At 42.8% G+C, this 17,716-nt stretch overlaps 1 protein-coding gene across 1 annotated transcript in view; it reads right to left on the bottom strand.

Moving 5' to 3' along the window:
- Positions 1–15,025, bottom strand: part of LOC124135715 (leucine-rich repeat serine/threonine-protein kinase 2-like) — a 148,171-nt gene extending 133,146 nt beyond the window's left edge. Inside the window, exons 1-5 of the mRNA XM_048396884.1 lie at positions 14,612–15,025; positions 6,436–6,701; positions 4,818–4,909; positions 3,639–3,718; positions 328–416 (exon numbers count right to left, since the gene is read on the bottom strand). Coding sequence (XP_048252841.1) covers positions 328–416; positions 3,639–3,718; positions 4,818–4,909; positions 6,436–6,631 — 457 coding nt within the window. The 5' untranslated portion in view covers positions 6,632–6,701; positions 14,612–15,025. The remainder of the gene's footprint in view (positions 1–327; positions 417–3,638; positions 3,719–4,817; positions 4,910–6,435; positions 6,702–14,611) is intronic.
- Positions 15,026–17,716: the final 2,691 nt, after the last annotated feature.

Raw genomic sequence — 17,716 nt, 5'->3', positions numbered from 1 at the left:
TTATCATATCAATGTTCTGAAAACATTTGAGAAACAGACTTGGTTAAGTGACGGATAGATGTAATAAAAACTACAACTTTTCCCAAAACAATTCATTGATATAAGAAACATGAGAACACATCAATATGAAAACTTAATTGGGATCAACTAATCCTTTCAAAACAAAATATGAAAATTTGGACACATTTGTTTTCAAGACATTGGTTCCAGATCTGTTTGTTCTCTTGCATTAGTTGGAGTGAATTCTCATGCATGTATTGTAGCTAGACTTAGTGGAGCTAAACATATGAATCCTGATGGACAGAAAGTGTAGAAAGTCGAACTGACTTGATTCGAAGAGACAGGCCAGCAGCTTCATCCCACACTGGTGGATGGGGATGTCGGAGATGTTCTCACTCAGCACCTTCAGCACGTGTCTGCAACATCAGCAACAAATAGACCATGTAGCTCACCACGGCAACATCAGCAACATATAGACCATGTAGCTCACTGCGGCAACATCAGCAACAAATAGACCATGTAGCTCACTGCGGCAACATCAGCAACATATAGACCATGTAGCTCACCATGGCAACATCAGCAACATATAGACCATGTAGCTCACTGCGGCAACATCAGCAACAAATAGACCATGTAGCTCACCATGGCAACATCAGCAACATATAGACCATGTAGCTCACTGCGGCAACATCAGCAACAAATAGACCATGTAGCTCACTGCGGCAACATCAGCAACATATAGACCATGTAGCTCACTGCGGCAACATCAGTAACAAATAGACCATGTAGCTCACCATGGCAACATCAGCAACATATAGACCATGTAGCTCACCATGGCAACATCAGCAACATATAGACCATGTAGCTCACTGCGGCAACATCAGCAACAAATAGACCATGTAGCTCACCATGGCAACATCAGCAACATATAGACCATGTAGCTCACCATGGCAACATCAGCAACATATAGACCATGTAGCACACCATGGAACCATCAGCAACAAATAGACCATGTAGCTCACTGTGGCAACATCAGTAACATATAGACCATTTAGCACACCATGGAACCATCAGCAACATATAGACCATGTAGCTCACTGTGGCAACATCAGTAACAAACAGGCCCTGTAGCTCACCATGGCAACATCAGCAACATATAGACCATGTAGCACACCATGGAACCATCAGCAACAAATAGACCATGTAGCTCACTGTGGCAACATCAGTAACATATAGACCATTTAGCACACCATGGAACCATCAGCAACATATAGACCATGTAGCTCACTGTGGCAACATCAGTAACAAACAGGCCCTGTAGCTCACCATGGCAACATCAGCAACATATAGACCATGTAGCACACCATGGAACCATCAGCAACAAATAGACCATGTAGCTCACTGTGGCAACATCAGTAACAAACAGGCCCTGTAGCTCACCTTAGTAACATCAGCAACAAATAGGCTATGTAGCTCACTGTGGCAACATCAGTAACAAACAGGCCCTGTAGCTCACCTTAGTAACATCAGCAACAAATAGGCTATGTAGCTCACTGTGGCAACATCAGTAACAAACAGGCCCTGTAGCTCACCATGGCAACATCAGTAACAAACAGGCCCTGTAGCTCACCTCGGCTACACCGGCAACAAATAGGCCATGTAGCTCACCATGGCAACATCAGTAAGAAACAGGCCCTGTAGCTCACCTCGGCTACACCGGCAACAAATAGGCCATGTAGCTCACTGTGGCAACATCAGCAACAAATAGGCCATGTAGCTCACTGTGGCAACATCAGTAACAAACAGGCCCTGTAGCTCACCTCAGTAACATCAGCAACAAATAGGCCATGTAGCTCACTGTGGCAACATCAGCAACAAATAGGCCATGTAGCTCACTGTGGCAACATCAGTAACAAACAGGCCCTGTAGCTCACCTCAGTAACATCAGCAACAAATAGGCCATGTAGCTCACTGTGGCAACATCAGTAACAAATAGGCCCTGCACTTCACCTCGGCTACATCGGCAACAAACAGGCCCTGCACTTCACCTTGGCTACATCGACAACAAACAGGCCCTGCAGTTCACCTCGGCTACATCGACAACAAACAGGCCCTGCACTTCACCTCGGCTACATCGACAACAAACAGGCCCTGCAGTTCACCTCGGCTACATCGGCAACAAACAGGCCCTGCACTTCACCTCGGCTACATCGGCAACAAACAGGCCCTGCAGTTCACCTCGGCTACATCGGCAACAAACAGGCCCTGCAGTTCACCTCGGCTACATCAACAACAAACAGGCCCTGCACTTCACCTCGGCTACATCGGCAACAAACAGGCCCTGCAGTTCACCTCGGCTACATCGGCAACAAACAGGCCCTGCAGTTCACCTCGGCTACATCGACAACAAACAGGCCCTGTAGCTCACCTCGGCTACATCGACAACAAACAGGCCCTGCAGTTCACCTCGGCTACATCGGCAACAAACAGGCCCTGCAGTTCACCTCGGCTACATCGACAACAAACAGGCCCTGCAGTTCACCTCGGCTACATCGACAACAAACAGGCCCTGCAGTTCACCTCGGCTACATCGGCAACAAACAGGCCCTGCACTTCACCTCGGCTACATCGGCAACAAACAGGCCCTGCAGTTCACCTCGGCTACATCGACAACAAACAGGCCCTGCACTTCACCTCGGCTACATCGGCAACAAACAGGCCCTGTAGCTCACCATGGCAACATCAGTAACAAATAGGCCCTACAGTTCACCTCGGTAACATCAGTAACAAACAGGCCCTGCACTTCACCTCGGCTACATCGGCAACAAACAGGCCCTGCAGTTCACCTCGGCTACATCGGCAACAAACAGGCCCTGCAGTTCACCTCGGCTACATCGGCAACAAACAGGCCCTGCAGTTCACCTCGGCTACATCAGCAACAAACAGGCCCTGCAGTTCACCTCGGCTACATCGGCAACAAACAGGCCCTGCAGTTCACCTCGGTTACATCGGCAACAAACAGGCCCTGTAGCTCACCTCAGTAACATCAGCAACAAATAGGCCATGTAGCTCACCATGGCAACATCAGTAACAAACAGGCCCTGCACTTCACCTCGGCTACATCGGCAACAAACAGGCCCTGTAGCTCACCTCGGCTACATCGGCAACAAACAGGCCCTGCAGTTCACCTCGGCTACATCGGCAACAAACAGGCCCTGCAGTTCACCTCGGCTACATCGGCAACAAACAGGCCCGGCAGTTCACCTCGGTTACATCGACAACAAACAGGCCCTGTAGCTCACCTCAGTAACATCAGCAACAAATAGGCCATGTAGCTCACCATGGCAACATCGGCAACAAATAGGCCCTGTAGCTCACCTCAGTAACATCCGAAAGAGGTAGACCATGTTGCTCACCTCAGCAACATCAGCAGCACAACTTACAGCACTGATGTAACAAATAGATTTTCTGGTTTTCAAATGATGATAATTAAAGAAGGCCACCATCCGGACCCAAAGGTAGATCTTTAACTGTTGTTGCTAGTTTTACTTAACAATAATCAACTGTACAATCTCAGAACAGGGATTCAAGAAACAAGGAAACAAGACCCACTGACATTAGTGTGGACTACCACTCACCTGTGAACATGTTCATTCTTGAGACTTTTCTCCAAGGCAAGGCTCTCATCTATGAACTGACACAGCAGCTGAAGACCAATCTGTAAAGGATGACGTCATGTCGATTGGATGTCAGGCAATTTCACAACAACAATGGGGCACCACCAACCTTTAAAGGGTACATCAAACTCTAATTTCAAATCCATCACTTTGAGCTGATTTCATTAGAATCATATTTTCCAGAATGACCTTGTGAGTTATTGGAAAAAGATTGGAGCCTCATTTTCTGATCAATTTGCATGTAAGGTCACATTATCTATAATTATCATTATCTCACAATGCCTCATTGATTACCAATATTGGTAATGTAATTTCGGCACAATGACACAAAATATGTTTGTCATGATTTTATCAAACTTCAGCTAGCAAATGACAAAGATCAGTCACTTATAGTTAGGCCAGTATTCAAAGAAGGATGATGCAGGTATGTTTACTTCTGAAGGAACGTCTATGAAAAATTAATATTTTGTCAACATTGTCTAGTACAGACATATTTGTATGACAAACTTTATGCCTGGAAATTTTTTATCTACCACATCCCTTGTAGTGACCATCCCTATTTCTGGTGTCCCGCCGTGATTTTGCTGGAATAATGCTAATAGCGGCGTAAAGACATACTCACTCTCTCACTCATTACCATCCATAAAAAGAAATGCTATAATTATGAGCTCTTTTTCACACAGCAATTTTAATGGGAGCCTTATAAGGCTTAGCAGTTTTGATGTAAGTTTCACTTTGAACTTAAATTTTGTGATATATATTAATCTAGCAGTTGACGGTTAACCTAAATACAGACACTGTCTCAGTTATGCTTTAAGTCTCTAATTTCAATGTCTAGACCTCAAATGGACACGAGATTGTAGCGTATATAGTCCCTAAAATGTTACAACTTGATATTAGTGGTCTACACACAGTTGCAGCATAGTTGTTTGGCTTCTCTGAGCAAAACTTATCTCAGATGCGTACATTAACTGAGAAGTTTTACACTTCTGAAACTTATTTTAAGATAATGTTGTCATGAAGAAAACTAATTTCATCTCCAGCTACTCATTTTGCTCCAAATATTTCAGGTAAAGAAGTTGTCCAATGGATCTGAAATTGTTTTTTCCATCAGTAAAAAAGTGGGAGTGAGCGTCTTACCTGCTGGATGTCGGGGAAGGAGCCCAGGTGCTTCATCACATCCAGCACCCCCAGGTGGATCTGGTTGTCCTCCAGGAACTTCTTGACCGTCACTGAACAGATAGAGTGAGTGAGTGAGTGAGTGAGTGAGTGAGTGAGTGAGTGAGTGAGTGAGTGAGTGAGTGAGTGAGTGAGTGAGGGAGTGAGTGAGTGAGTGGGTGGGTGGGTGGGTGGGTGTGAGTGAGTGAGTGAGTGAGTGAGTGAGTGAGTGAGTGAGTGAGTGAGTGGGTGAGTGAGTGAGTGAGTGAGTGAGTGAGTGAGTGGGTGGGTGGGTGAGTGAGTGGGTGGGTGGGTGAGTGGGTGGGTGGGTGGGAGGGTGAGTGGGTGGTTGAGTGGGTATTGGGCAGGCGGGCGGGCGGGCGGGCGGTTGTCCTCCAGGAACTTCTTGACCGTCACTGAACAGATAGAGTGAGTGAGTGAGTGAGTGAGTTAGTGAGTGAGTGAGTGAGTGGGTGGGTGGGTGGGAGGGTGAGTGGGTGGGTGAGTGGGTATTGGGCAGGCGGGCGGGCGGGCGGGCGGTTGTCCTCCAGGAACTTCTTGACCCTCACTGAACAGATAGAGTGAGTGAGTGAGTGAGTGAGTGAGTGAGTGAGTGAGTGAGTGAGTGGGTGAGTGGGTGGGTGAGTGGTAATGGGGCAGGCGGGCGGTCGTCCTCCAGGAACTTCTTGACCGTCACTGAACAGATAGAGTGAGTGAGTGAGTGGTTGGGTGAGTGGGTGAGTGGGTGAGTGGGTGAGTGGGTGAGTGGGTGAGTGGGTGGGTGAGTGGGTATGGGGCAGGAGGGCGGGCGGGCGGTTGTCCTCCAGGAACTTCTTGACCCTCACTGAACAGATAGAGTGAGTGAGTGAGTGAGTGAGTGAGTGAGTGAGTGAGTGAGTGGGTGAGTGGGTGAGTGCGTGAGTGAGTGAGTGAGTGGGTATGGGGCAGGCGGGCGGGCAGGCGGGCGGTTGTCCTCCAGGAACTTCTTGACCGTCACTGAACAGATAGAGTGAGTGAGTGAGTGAGTGAGTGAGTGAGTGAGTGAGTGAGTGGTAATGGAGCAGGCGGGCGGACGGGCGGTTGTCCTCCAGGAACTTCTAGACCGTCACTGAACAGATAGAGTGAGTGAGTGAGTGGTTGGGTGAGTGGGTGAGTGGGTGGGTGAGTGGGTATGGGGCAGGAGGGCGGGCGGGCGGTTGTCCTCCAGGAACTTCTTGACCGTCACTGAACAGATAGAGTGAGTGAGTGAGTGAGTGAGTGGGTGGGTGAGTGGGCGAGCGAGCGAGTGAGCGAGTGAGTGAGTGAGAGTGAATTAGGTTTAACAACATCACTCTGAACAGTATTGTTGTTATATCACGGCGTGTCAGCTTAACATGGGAGAAAAGCCTGAAGTGATGCAGGTCTTAATGGTTTACCACTTTGGTGAAACCCACATGCACAGGTTGGTGTAGATAGAAACATCAGGGTGAGGTGAGGTGAGGTGAGGTGAGGTGAGGTGAGGCCAGGCCAGGCCAGGCACACTAACTATATACCATAATATGAGGATCCAACTCAATGTTTTGACAACTGAACCTTTCACCACTATCCTCCAGCTCCTTACCATTTTTGAAGAGTCTCTGTAGCCTCAACAATGACTTCTTCAAGAGTTGGGGGTCATATGTATCCTGAAGGATGCGCAAGATGCGGTCTGCTTCCTTAATGTCGTTGATGGTGTTGATGCTATCCACAAACTCATACCCATCCGGCCCTGTACTCGGGGAGCAACGTCCGCTGTCACAGTCATCCGAGGAAGCCATCAGGCTCTGGCGGAATATGCTCAGACTCCGGTCTTCATAGGAAAATGTTGAAACTTGGTGTGCTTGAAGACTGAAAAAGAAAACATAATTACTTCGGGGCTTATTTCTTTTTTGTTTGTTTGTTTAACGCTGCATATCTCTGTAACCGGATAGATATGACTTGTACCACATGTTTTGGCCGCCGCGTATTTGCTTAAAGTGCTTTTTCTTCTGAGCGAGTCATCTGTGGACCCAGGTCACAAAAGGCTGAAAATAACTTGATAATGTGATTTTTGTTTGTTTGTTGTTATAACGCCGCACTCAGCAATATTCCAGCTATATGATGGCGGTCTGTAAATAATTGAGTCTGGACCAGACATCAAGTGACTGATATCAATCTTTTCAATTGGGATACAATGACATGCATCAAACAAATCGGCGAGTCTGACCACCACCCTATCCCATTACTCACTTGTTACGACAAGCATGGGTTGTCTAACCCGGAATCTTTACGGGTTGAGATTAATTTCGTTCTGCTCTTGAAATATGTTTCAATATGGTTTGGTCATGTGTTTACTTACTTCATAATTCACACAATATCTCCAACTATATCTACCAAACATATTGAAGGAATTGTTTTGAATAATAATATTTAAAACACAAACCACTAAAATGATCCCATTTTATATATAGTAGCTATTGAACATTTACATCTTGAGCAATAATTAAATATGCATTTCAAGTCATCAATTGTAAAAATATTAAGCACTTTTCATTGGCAGTTATATTTTTGACATGAGGAAATCCATGAGAAATTAAGCCGTTTTATTTGCTTTGTCCATTGCAATTGAATTTCATATGCCTTACAATTGTTCAGTCAAAATATTTCTCATCGAATTTAAGACGACAAATTTAAATATATATATATACCATAGGGCAAAAGACATCAGATTAATTCTCACTGACAGCATATTTCTTCACAGAAACTACAACTGCAGATAACTTGATGGCCCCGAAGACATCAAATTCTTGAGGATTTTACGTACTAATAACTAACATATGAATGTAGATTATTGACACAGATGCTGATGCCTAAAGCAGAGCCTGGCAAGGCCATGCCGATTTCCATGCTGGAGGACCCCCGCCCTATGTCTGTTCCATCCACTAAAAGACATGGAATATTTTCTGATTTGTTAGAAATTAAGAATCAGCTCAAAACTCAAAGAGTGAGTGAGTGAGATGGATTTTACACTGCTTTTCGCAATATTCCAGCAATATCACGATAGCGGGCACCAGAAATGGGCTTCACACATTGTGGGGAATCAAACCCGGGCCTTCGGTGTGACGAGCGAACGCTTTAACCAGTAGGCGACCCCACCACCCAAAAACTCAAAGGGAAGTCTTAAACAAAGAATATGCAATGGTCTCTTCTTTCACTCCTCTGGCACAGAAAAAACAAGAATCATCAGAAGATGACAAATCCCCCCGACCCGACAAATTCGAAAGAACAAATCATCTGACTGTTACTTTAAGTCCAACGTAATGAGGGAATGTCTACCTAATCTGTCTGTCTGTATACAAAAGAAGTTATTAACCTATCAAAACAATACCATGAATTTTGGATTCAGAACTTTGTATTTTTATGTCAATATGAACATAGTCAAAGTCAAACTTGTTGCCAGGGAAATGGAAACAATATAAATTCTGAAAATCCCTAAATACCAAAAGGCCCCAGTTGACAACTAGGTCTTTGTGTGTGCACAATTTCATGAAAGAATTCCTATCACTTTTAGAGATACGGTCTGGACAAACACACCACTATGAAAGTGAAAGTCAAAATTGTTGCCATGGAAACAGGAAACAATTTTTTGGTGTAAAATTCCTAAACAGCAAAAGGCACCACTTCAGCCCCCGATTAATGCATGTACCAAGTTTGGATGAAAAACGTTGTATAGTTTTTTAGTTCTGCTCCAGAAACGACACACAGTTTATATGTTTATTCTGTTGACTGGCATTAAGGAAATTCAAAGTCAATTAAATAATTGGACCAACAACAGTTCACTGATTGGAGTGGTCAGTGATGCCTAGTTTGACATGAGTGGGTATGCCAACTGCGTAATTCCTATTCTTCTAATGGTATAGTTATGGACTTGTTACAACTGCTGCTCAAAAAACCGTGTTTGTGTATATATTCAAGCTGGTATTGCCACTATCCACAGTGAGGCCGTCATTGTTGATAGTCATTTTAGAGACATAAATGAGAAGTTTCATTAATGCAAATAAAGACCACTCGCATTTAATTCCCGCTCACGTTAATTTCAAGATTTACAGTATACAGCCAAGTTTTGATGAAAGACATTAGACAGGTTTTGAGGTGTGCTTCCAGAAATAAAATCCACCCCCTACTGAAACTAAGTACAATTTGTTTCAATGGAAATAGAGAAAAATAGAAATGTCTTATATCCATAAGTAGCAAAAGGTACCATTACAGGATCGGTTTGATATATGTGCCAATTCTTGTTGAAAAATACTGAATGGTTTTTGAGTTGTGCTCCGGAAATGAAATAATAACAGACAGACGAGGCGTTGACTATATCCCCTGAATTATATGCCAGGGTGATAAAAATTCACAGTAATTCACACAAAATTAAGGTGGTTAATATCTTCGGTTCGGAGTGATTTAGGTGTCGCAAGCAATGATCCTTTATGAAAATGTAATGACAGATAGGAAAATGTGGTTCATCATGTGATGGCAAGTAAATTATATTGATTCATCCTCATTCAAAGAATTTGTTGATACCGTATTTTCTTGAGTATAGTGCGCACCCATGTATAATGCGCACCCCCTCTTAGTAGCGGATTCAATATTTGGGGTAATTCAAAGTGCCCATTGAATTAGGAGATAACCATAATGTGTCTTCAATGTAGGGAATTTGGAACCGAAAGTGCAGCATGAGGTTTAAGATGTTAAACATAGCTTGGTTAAATCTACAGGTAACCTAGCTCTGCATTGAAAACACAGAATGCTTATCTCCATTCTACCATAACAAAATAAAATTCGAACTCTTTGATGCTAGCATATATATTGAGTGAAGCTGCATGGGTTGAGTCCAGTGTTTTGAGTGGATGGTCCATCCGAATTTATAAAATCACCAACAACAACCTTTAAACAAAATATGGCGCTTTATATGCTCAAGCAGTTTGATTACACCGTAATACTTCACTAAATTATGACAGGCATTGAAAGGAGGTAGCCAGCAACTTGGTAAGTTAACATGAGGTGTGGCAGCCCTAAAGAAAACTAAGCAAGACTTGCAAAGCTTTCGTTCTACACCGCATTGCTAAATACTTGTCATGATTACATAAGCTAGTTATGTATATATATTTTGTTGCCATGGAAACTCAAAGTTTGTTGAAGAAATATTGTACGGTTTCCATCGATAAGCCATCGATACCTTTCATGGAGGTAATCCATCCACACCTTTACTGGTGCTAATTCATCCACACTTTCATGGAAGTAATCCATCCATTCCTTTCCTGGAGGTAATCCATTGATACCTTTCCTGAAGGTAATCCATCCGCACCTTTCAGGGTGGTAATCCATTGATACCTTTCATTGAGGTATTCCATCCACACCTTTCATGGTGGTAATCCATTGATACCTTTCCTGAAGGTAATCCATCCGCACCTTTCATGGAGGTAATCCATCGATACCTTTCATGGAGGTAATCCATCCACACCTTTACTGGTGCTAATTCATCCACACTTTCATGGAAGTAATCCATCCATTCCTTTCCTGGAGGTAATCCATTGATACCTTTCCTGAAGGTAATCCATCCGCACCTTTCAGGGTGGTAATCCATTGATACCTTTCATTGAGGTATTCCATCCACACCTTTCATGGTGGTAATCCATTGATACCTTTCCTGAAGGTAATCCATCCGCACCTTTCATGGAGGTAATCCATTGATACCTTTCCTGAAGGTAATCCATCCGCACCTTTCAGCGTGGTAATCCATTAATTGATACCTTTCTTGAAGGTAATCCATCCGCACCTTTCAGGGTGGTAATCCATTGATACCTTTCATTGAGGTGATCCATCTGCACCTTTCATGGTGGTAATCCATCCACACCTTTCATGGAGATAATCCATCCACACCTTTCAGCGTGGTAATCCATTGATACCTTTCATTGAGGTGATCCATCTGCACCTTTCATGGTGGTAATCCATCCACACCTTTCATGGAGATAATCCATCCTCACCTTTCATGGAGATAATCCATCCTCACCTTTCATGGAGGTGATCCATCTGCACCTTTCATGGTGGTAATCAATCAACACCTTTCATGGAGATAATCCATCCACACCTATACTGGTGCTAATCCATCCACACCTTTACTGGAGATAATCCATCCACATCTTTCATGGAGGTAATCCATCCGCACCTTTCTTGGAGGTAATCCATCCGCACCTTTCATGGAGGTAATCCATCCGCACCTTTCTTGGAGGTAATCCATCCGCACCTTTCATGGAGGTAATCTATCCGCACCTTTCATGGAGGTAATCCATCTGCACCTTTCATGGAGGTAATCTATCCGCACCTTTCATGGAGGTAATCCATCTGCACCTTTCATGGAGGTAATCCATCCACACCTTTCATGGAGGTTATCCATCCGCACCTTTCATGGAGGTAATCCATCTGCACCTTTCATGGAGGTTATCCATCCGCACCTTTCATGGAGGTAATCCATCCGCACCTTTCATGGTGGTAATCTATCCGCACTTTTACTGGAGGTAATCCATCCGCACCTTTACTGGAGGTAATCCATCCGCACCTTTACTGGAGGTAATCCATCCACACCTTTACTGGAGGTAATCCATCCACACCTTTCATGGAAGTAATCCATCCGCACCTTTCATGGAGGTAATCCATCCACACCTTTCATGGAAGTAATCCATCCACACCTTTACTGGAGGTAATCCATCCGCACCTTTCATGGAGGTAATCCATCTGCACCTTTCATGGAGGTAATCCATCCACACCTTTCATGGAGGTAATCCATCTGCACCTTTCATGGAGGTAATCCATCCACACCTTTCATGGAGGTAATCCATCCACACCTTTCATGGAGGTAATCCATCCACACCTTTCATGGAGGTAATCCATCTGCACCTTTCATGGAAGTAATCCATCCACACCTTTACTGGAGGTAATCCATCCGCACCTTTACTGGAGATAATCCATCCACACCTTTCATGGAGGTAATCCATCCACACCTTTCATGGAAGTAATCCATCCACACCTTTACTGGAGGTAATCCATCCGCACCTTTCATGGAGGTAATCCATCTGCACCTTTCATGGAGGTAATCCATCCACACCTTTCATGGAGGTAATCCATCTGCACCTTTCATGGAGGTAATCCATCCACACCTTTCATGGAGGTAATCCATCCACACCTTTCATGGAGGTAATCCATCCACACCTTTCATGGAGGTAATCCATCCACACCTTTCATGGAGGTAATCCATCTGCACCTTTCATGGAAGTAATCCATCCACACCTTTACTGGAGGTAATCCATCCGCACCTTTACTGGAGATAATCCATCCACACCTTTCATGGAGGTAATCCATCCACACCTTTCATGGAGGTAATCCATCCACACCTTTCATGGAGGTAATCCATCTGCACCTTTCTTGGAGGTAATCCATCCGCACCTTTCTTGGAGGTAATCCATCCGCACCTTTCATGGAGGTAATCCATCCACACCTTTCATGGAAGTAATCCATCCACACCTTTACTGGAGGTAATCCATCCGCACCTTTACTGGAGATAATCCATCCACACCTTTCATGGAGGTAATCCATCCACACCTTTCATGGAGGTAATCCATCTGCACCTTTCTTGGAGGTAATCCATCCGCACCTTTCTTGGAGGTAATCCATCCGCACCTTTCATGGAGGTAATCCATCCACACCTTCATCTACATCTTTTCTGGTGGTAATACACAGGGGTAATTAATGACACCACATGTAGGGGCCATAAGATGCCAGAGCACCAAGATTGCATTTGAACCATTGACCACATGACTGAGAGACAGCTGACAAGGTCAGGATGTCATGTATAGGAAGACGCCATGCCTTGCTGGAACACAGTCAACTTGAAAGCATTTGAATATCAAAAACACAAATTCAGCTCTTGACAGGTTCTTCCGCAGCTTGACAAAATGTCATAAATGTCTTTGGGCCTTGTGTTTATCTTTAAGTAATGAGACAAAACTGACGAAAGATGACAGCAGAAACCTCCAGAAAGTCGGGATTTTCAAAGCATTACCATGGTTACCAGAAAAAGGGTTACCATATCCAAAATGACCAGGCTGGCATATCAAACATAATGAAAACTATTTCACTGACTGACATATATATGTTACAGTCAAATCAGTGTACAATCTGTCAGTGTGTAAATGTGATTCACTCAGGCAAATGACAAAATGCCTAAATATTTCAGTCATTTTACAAATTGACTGAAAAATCTGTCAGATTGACTACAAATTATAAAGAACTTCAAGAGGGCTTTAAAACACCAAAATAGACTAATTATGCCAGGATTAGAAGCTCCCCTCCCCCCCCCCCCCCCCACCCCCACCCCCCCCCCCACCTAGACTTTTGTTTTAATCCAATTATTTTCAGTCACTGGGTGATGAAATTCAACATCGAAATGTTTGGAATTTGTTATCACAATTAAATACATCGACAAAATGACTGAAATATTTTGCCATTTTGTAAATTGAAAGTGACCGGGTTGTTATTCAGCCTTGTTATCCGATGGTAGATGACCAATTGGTGGAAACACGAATACGTACATACACCTAAAATACAAGTGTCAAAAGTGGTGTCACCCTGGGCAAGTGACTAAGTTCAAATGTGCCTCTGTTCACCCAGCAGGGAATGGGTACCTGATATGTGAGGTGGATGTTAAAACGCTCTTGCGCCCTAGCTTGGGTTGTATACTCCCCAGGAGTTGAGATTGATAACTCGAATGTGGAACGGGTCCACTTGTCAGGGAACAAATAAAACTGCATTTGAGCAGATACTAGTACCTGGATACCTTCTGTATATAAATGTATATATATGAATCAAGATTGCAGTCATTTTGCACATTGACTGATTTTACACATAGTTTTTTTGTTTTTTGTTTAACGCTGCACTCAGTAATATTCCAGCTATATGACGGTGGTCTGTAAATAATCGAGTCTAGACCAGACGATCCAGTGACTGACATCATGAGCATCGATCAACGTAATTGGGATAAGATGACATGCATCAAAATTCAGGGAGCCTGACCATCCGATCCTGTTAGTCGCCTCTTACAACAAGCATAAGTTGCTGAAGACCTATTCTACCCTGGATCTTCACGGGTCTTTTACACATTGACATACATAACAAACACATCAGACCATAAACACCTGGGCCCCGTTCCTCAAGGCAATTTTAGCGCTAAGGTGATCGAAAGTCCCATACTTTAACATAGGCTTAAGATCATTGTAGCGCTAAGATTGCTTTGAGGAACGAGGCCCAGGCTATAAACACCATGCCACACGCAATAAAGGAGATAATCATCATTCATTGTACAGTGTATATTTTACAAGGATATACAAACTATAATAAAATTATATTTTACAAAGTTATACAAACTATAATAAAATTATTACAAACATTACAAACCTAACGCAATAATCAAAAGCGTTCATGTTTGTTGTTATCTCTGGATGACGTAAGGCAGAACAGTCGGGAAATGACCCGAGTCCTCGTGAGGAGTAGACACTGACTATGCGTATTCCCCGTCCTAACTCTTAGTACCGTTAAACCAACTGCTGAATTATTCATTTTCAAATTTAATCTAAAATCTGACCCTGATACAATTATTAATGGTCACTGCTGAAAAACAATGACCACTGGCTCTCGGACAAGCAGGTATACATTTGTTAAGTGGTACTCACGAGATAGCCGAGGCGACATCCCTTGTCAATCAACCTGTCCTAGATGAAGCCCGTGGGTGACAGGTGATCGTTCAATTAACTTGTAACAACGGGTCCGTGTGTATTGTGACGATCAACAGGTGTCGCGCGCTCTTTACATTAACAACACAAAGTTGAACAATAACAGTGTATCATCAAATAAACCAGCTGCAGTTATGCGAGCGATACCCCAGGACAGTTATCAGCTCAAATCACAACGATAGACACTTCCGCCGTAAATCACGTGCAGACAAAACGTAAACACATATCACGTGACACACCGGTAAATAATGGGAATCCCATGGATATGGGTGCCGTTGGGCCCCTTGCGGCGGTGTCTTTAGTCTATATATAGAAGATTCAACAGATTAACCCTTGGGCAAATAAGAATTGCTTATAGATGTCACCGGACCGAAAATAATTGCTGAAATAGCTGATGTCATTTTCCTTTTAGTGACCTTTTATGACGCAGACAGTTGATCTCTGTGATGTGTATCTAAGCTGTATTTGCACGTGCAGAATGAACTTAAATGCTGTAGGAATCACATCACGACGCACCAGCAATATATCCACGTTATTTCGGCGGTGTAGATTGGAAAGCGACGATGTCGCGTTAATCGAGACAGGTGTTGACACGATACCCTTTGACATGGTTACAATGTTTCTATGGAGTGGCTGGGTTGAGTTTTAAATAATCCGTTGGATGTCGAGTTATATTTCTGACGCACATTTTCATACGATCTGAAAAGATAACGTTGTGCGACAATTGCACTGCGCGCGGGACTGGATCTGTCTCCGTCTATAAATTACGCAGAAATGTAGAACATTAGATTTTTTATCTGATGGTGTAAATGTAACTGAAAAAATTAAACCGGTTTGACAAAAGACACCGCTAAGTGTTGTCCGAGTTGTAAAACAGCAATTTTCTTTGCTGTTTATCGTACATCGAAAAAAGTACTGCGTGAAGATTTTTTTTTATTTAGCAGCTTTTCGGAAACTGTGAGCGAACAAAATACTGCCTCATACCTGAACGACCATTTGTCATTTGATTCTAAAATGTATGATGAATAGAAGGATATGTATGTATCGCAGCTTAGTTTGAAATATACGAGATGGAATAGGCGTTGTTACAACCATTCATGTAAAAAATACTCTTAATGTAAAAATATTTTACATAAAGGGTTACGGGTTTACTCTTGTTACAACCCTTAATATAAAAATATTTTACATTAAGGGTTGCGGGTTCACCCTTGTTACAACTCTTTATGTAAAAAATATTCTTAATGTAATTTTTTTACATTAAGGGTTGAAGTGATAGATAAAAAAAAATTTACAATAAGGCTTATCACTATGAAATAATACTTTTCGATCTTTCATGAAACTTCGCAGATTTAATAGATTGTTACTTTGTCTAGATGACAAATGATTTTTTTCATTTTTAGATACCCTCTCTACAACGACCACCTGGTTGTTATATTCAGGCTCCATAAAAGGGTTTATGACCCCTAATCCTTTTAACCGTATTTTATCAAACTTACTGTTTTACAAAGGTTATTTTTCGATACTCTGCAAAGTAACCTCACTACTATCGTAATACCGTAACGACGGACAGGAGGATTCAGCCCAAGCAGATCAGACCAAGTTGTAGATGATGGTGGGTTGTTAGAATGGTCCATTAACAGAGTTTTAGGCATAAAACAATGGAAATTTTGTTGCAGTATTACGGATATGACAGTTGAGCATACACCAGAATCATATCACAGGAATTCCAATGCAATGATGTTTGGTTAAAAAAACCGTAGGTTTCCCAAGTACCGTCCCGAGTCAAATATAGCCACTTAAGTTTATATTTTTCGGATATGAAGTCTATGCCTTTTCTATAGCAGTTTAGCCTATCCTGTAGAAAGACATGGATTGTGAATAGATTTCTCATGACGGATGACGCACGCCGTACAAAGACGGACGGCAATACGTCATATAAGCCTTTCTGACATCTTGCGTGTATGGATACAAATTAAGCTAGAACTTTGCCTCAGATGGCTATAACATAGAAACATTTACAGAAAGTGATATTCATTTTCGATATGGTTTAGGCTACAAACTTTACATTTTCTAAATTCACGAGGAATATTGAAATGTCGTCCACGTTCAATTGTGAGAACTGGGCGGTCGGGTAGCCTAGTGGTTAAAGCGTTCGCTCGTCACGCCGAAAACCCGGGTTCGATTCCCGACATGGGTACAATGTGATAAGCCCATTTCTGGTGTCCCCCGCCGTGATATTGCTGGAATATTGCTAAAATCGGCGTAAAACTATACTCACTCACTCACTCAATTGTGAGAACTGCATGAGCCGAAAACGAGTCAATGTGGTCCTGAATTTATTTACAGTTATACTTCTCAAATAGTTCTCACATGAAATGGGTGGTTTAAACTGTGTATAATAAGCAATTTGAGGGCTTTCGCATAGATCACATTGCCAAACCTGAAAAAAGTTTTAACCGCTGATCTAACATATTTAAAAATGCGGTTTTATTACCACATGTTTGAAAGCACCAGACATCACCAAATCCTAATCTGAAAATAACAGTTTTAAGTTTCGTTACCCAATTTACGTGGCCTTGTTCATCGTACAACCGCAACACATTGTAACATTTTTGGGGTAAACGAGATTCCTGCATATTATAAAGAGACAGCCAATATTTGACACATTTTAAAACAGCGAGCGACTGAATAGAACATCTACCAGACTCGGTTCTATGTCACTGAACCCCCAAATTTCAGCCCCGTATAAAAGTATTGGTGTTATCTTTGAATCAAAACATTTGAAGTAAAAGTGAGGTGAGTATGGTTTCAAGGAATGTAAACTAATTAACACGACCATGAACACCTTTCATGCCCGAATTGCAAATTATTTAAGCAATCGACCTCAGTAATCTATTGCTACAAAACATGCCAAGATAACTGTATCCAGTAACTACTTCATATGCATTTCCACCATAATACCATTTTTTTCATAACGTCATAAACCTCCCCTATTTTTGAAAAACAGCTATTTTTGTTTTCGATAGATTGACTGGCTTTTCCCAT

This window comes from Haliotis rufescens, unplaced genomic scaffold (assembly GCF_023055435.1).
Source record: "Haliotis rufescens isolate VD_foot unplaced genomic scaffold, xgHalRufe1.0.p SCAF_16, whole genome shotgun sequence".
NCBI lineage: Eukaryota > Metazoa > Mollusca > Gastropoda > Lepetellida > Haliotidae > Haliotis > Haliotis rufescens.
Note: the sequence above shows the minus strand (reverse complement) of the source record. Positions and strands in the feature narration are given on the sequence as shown.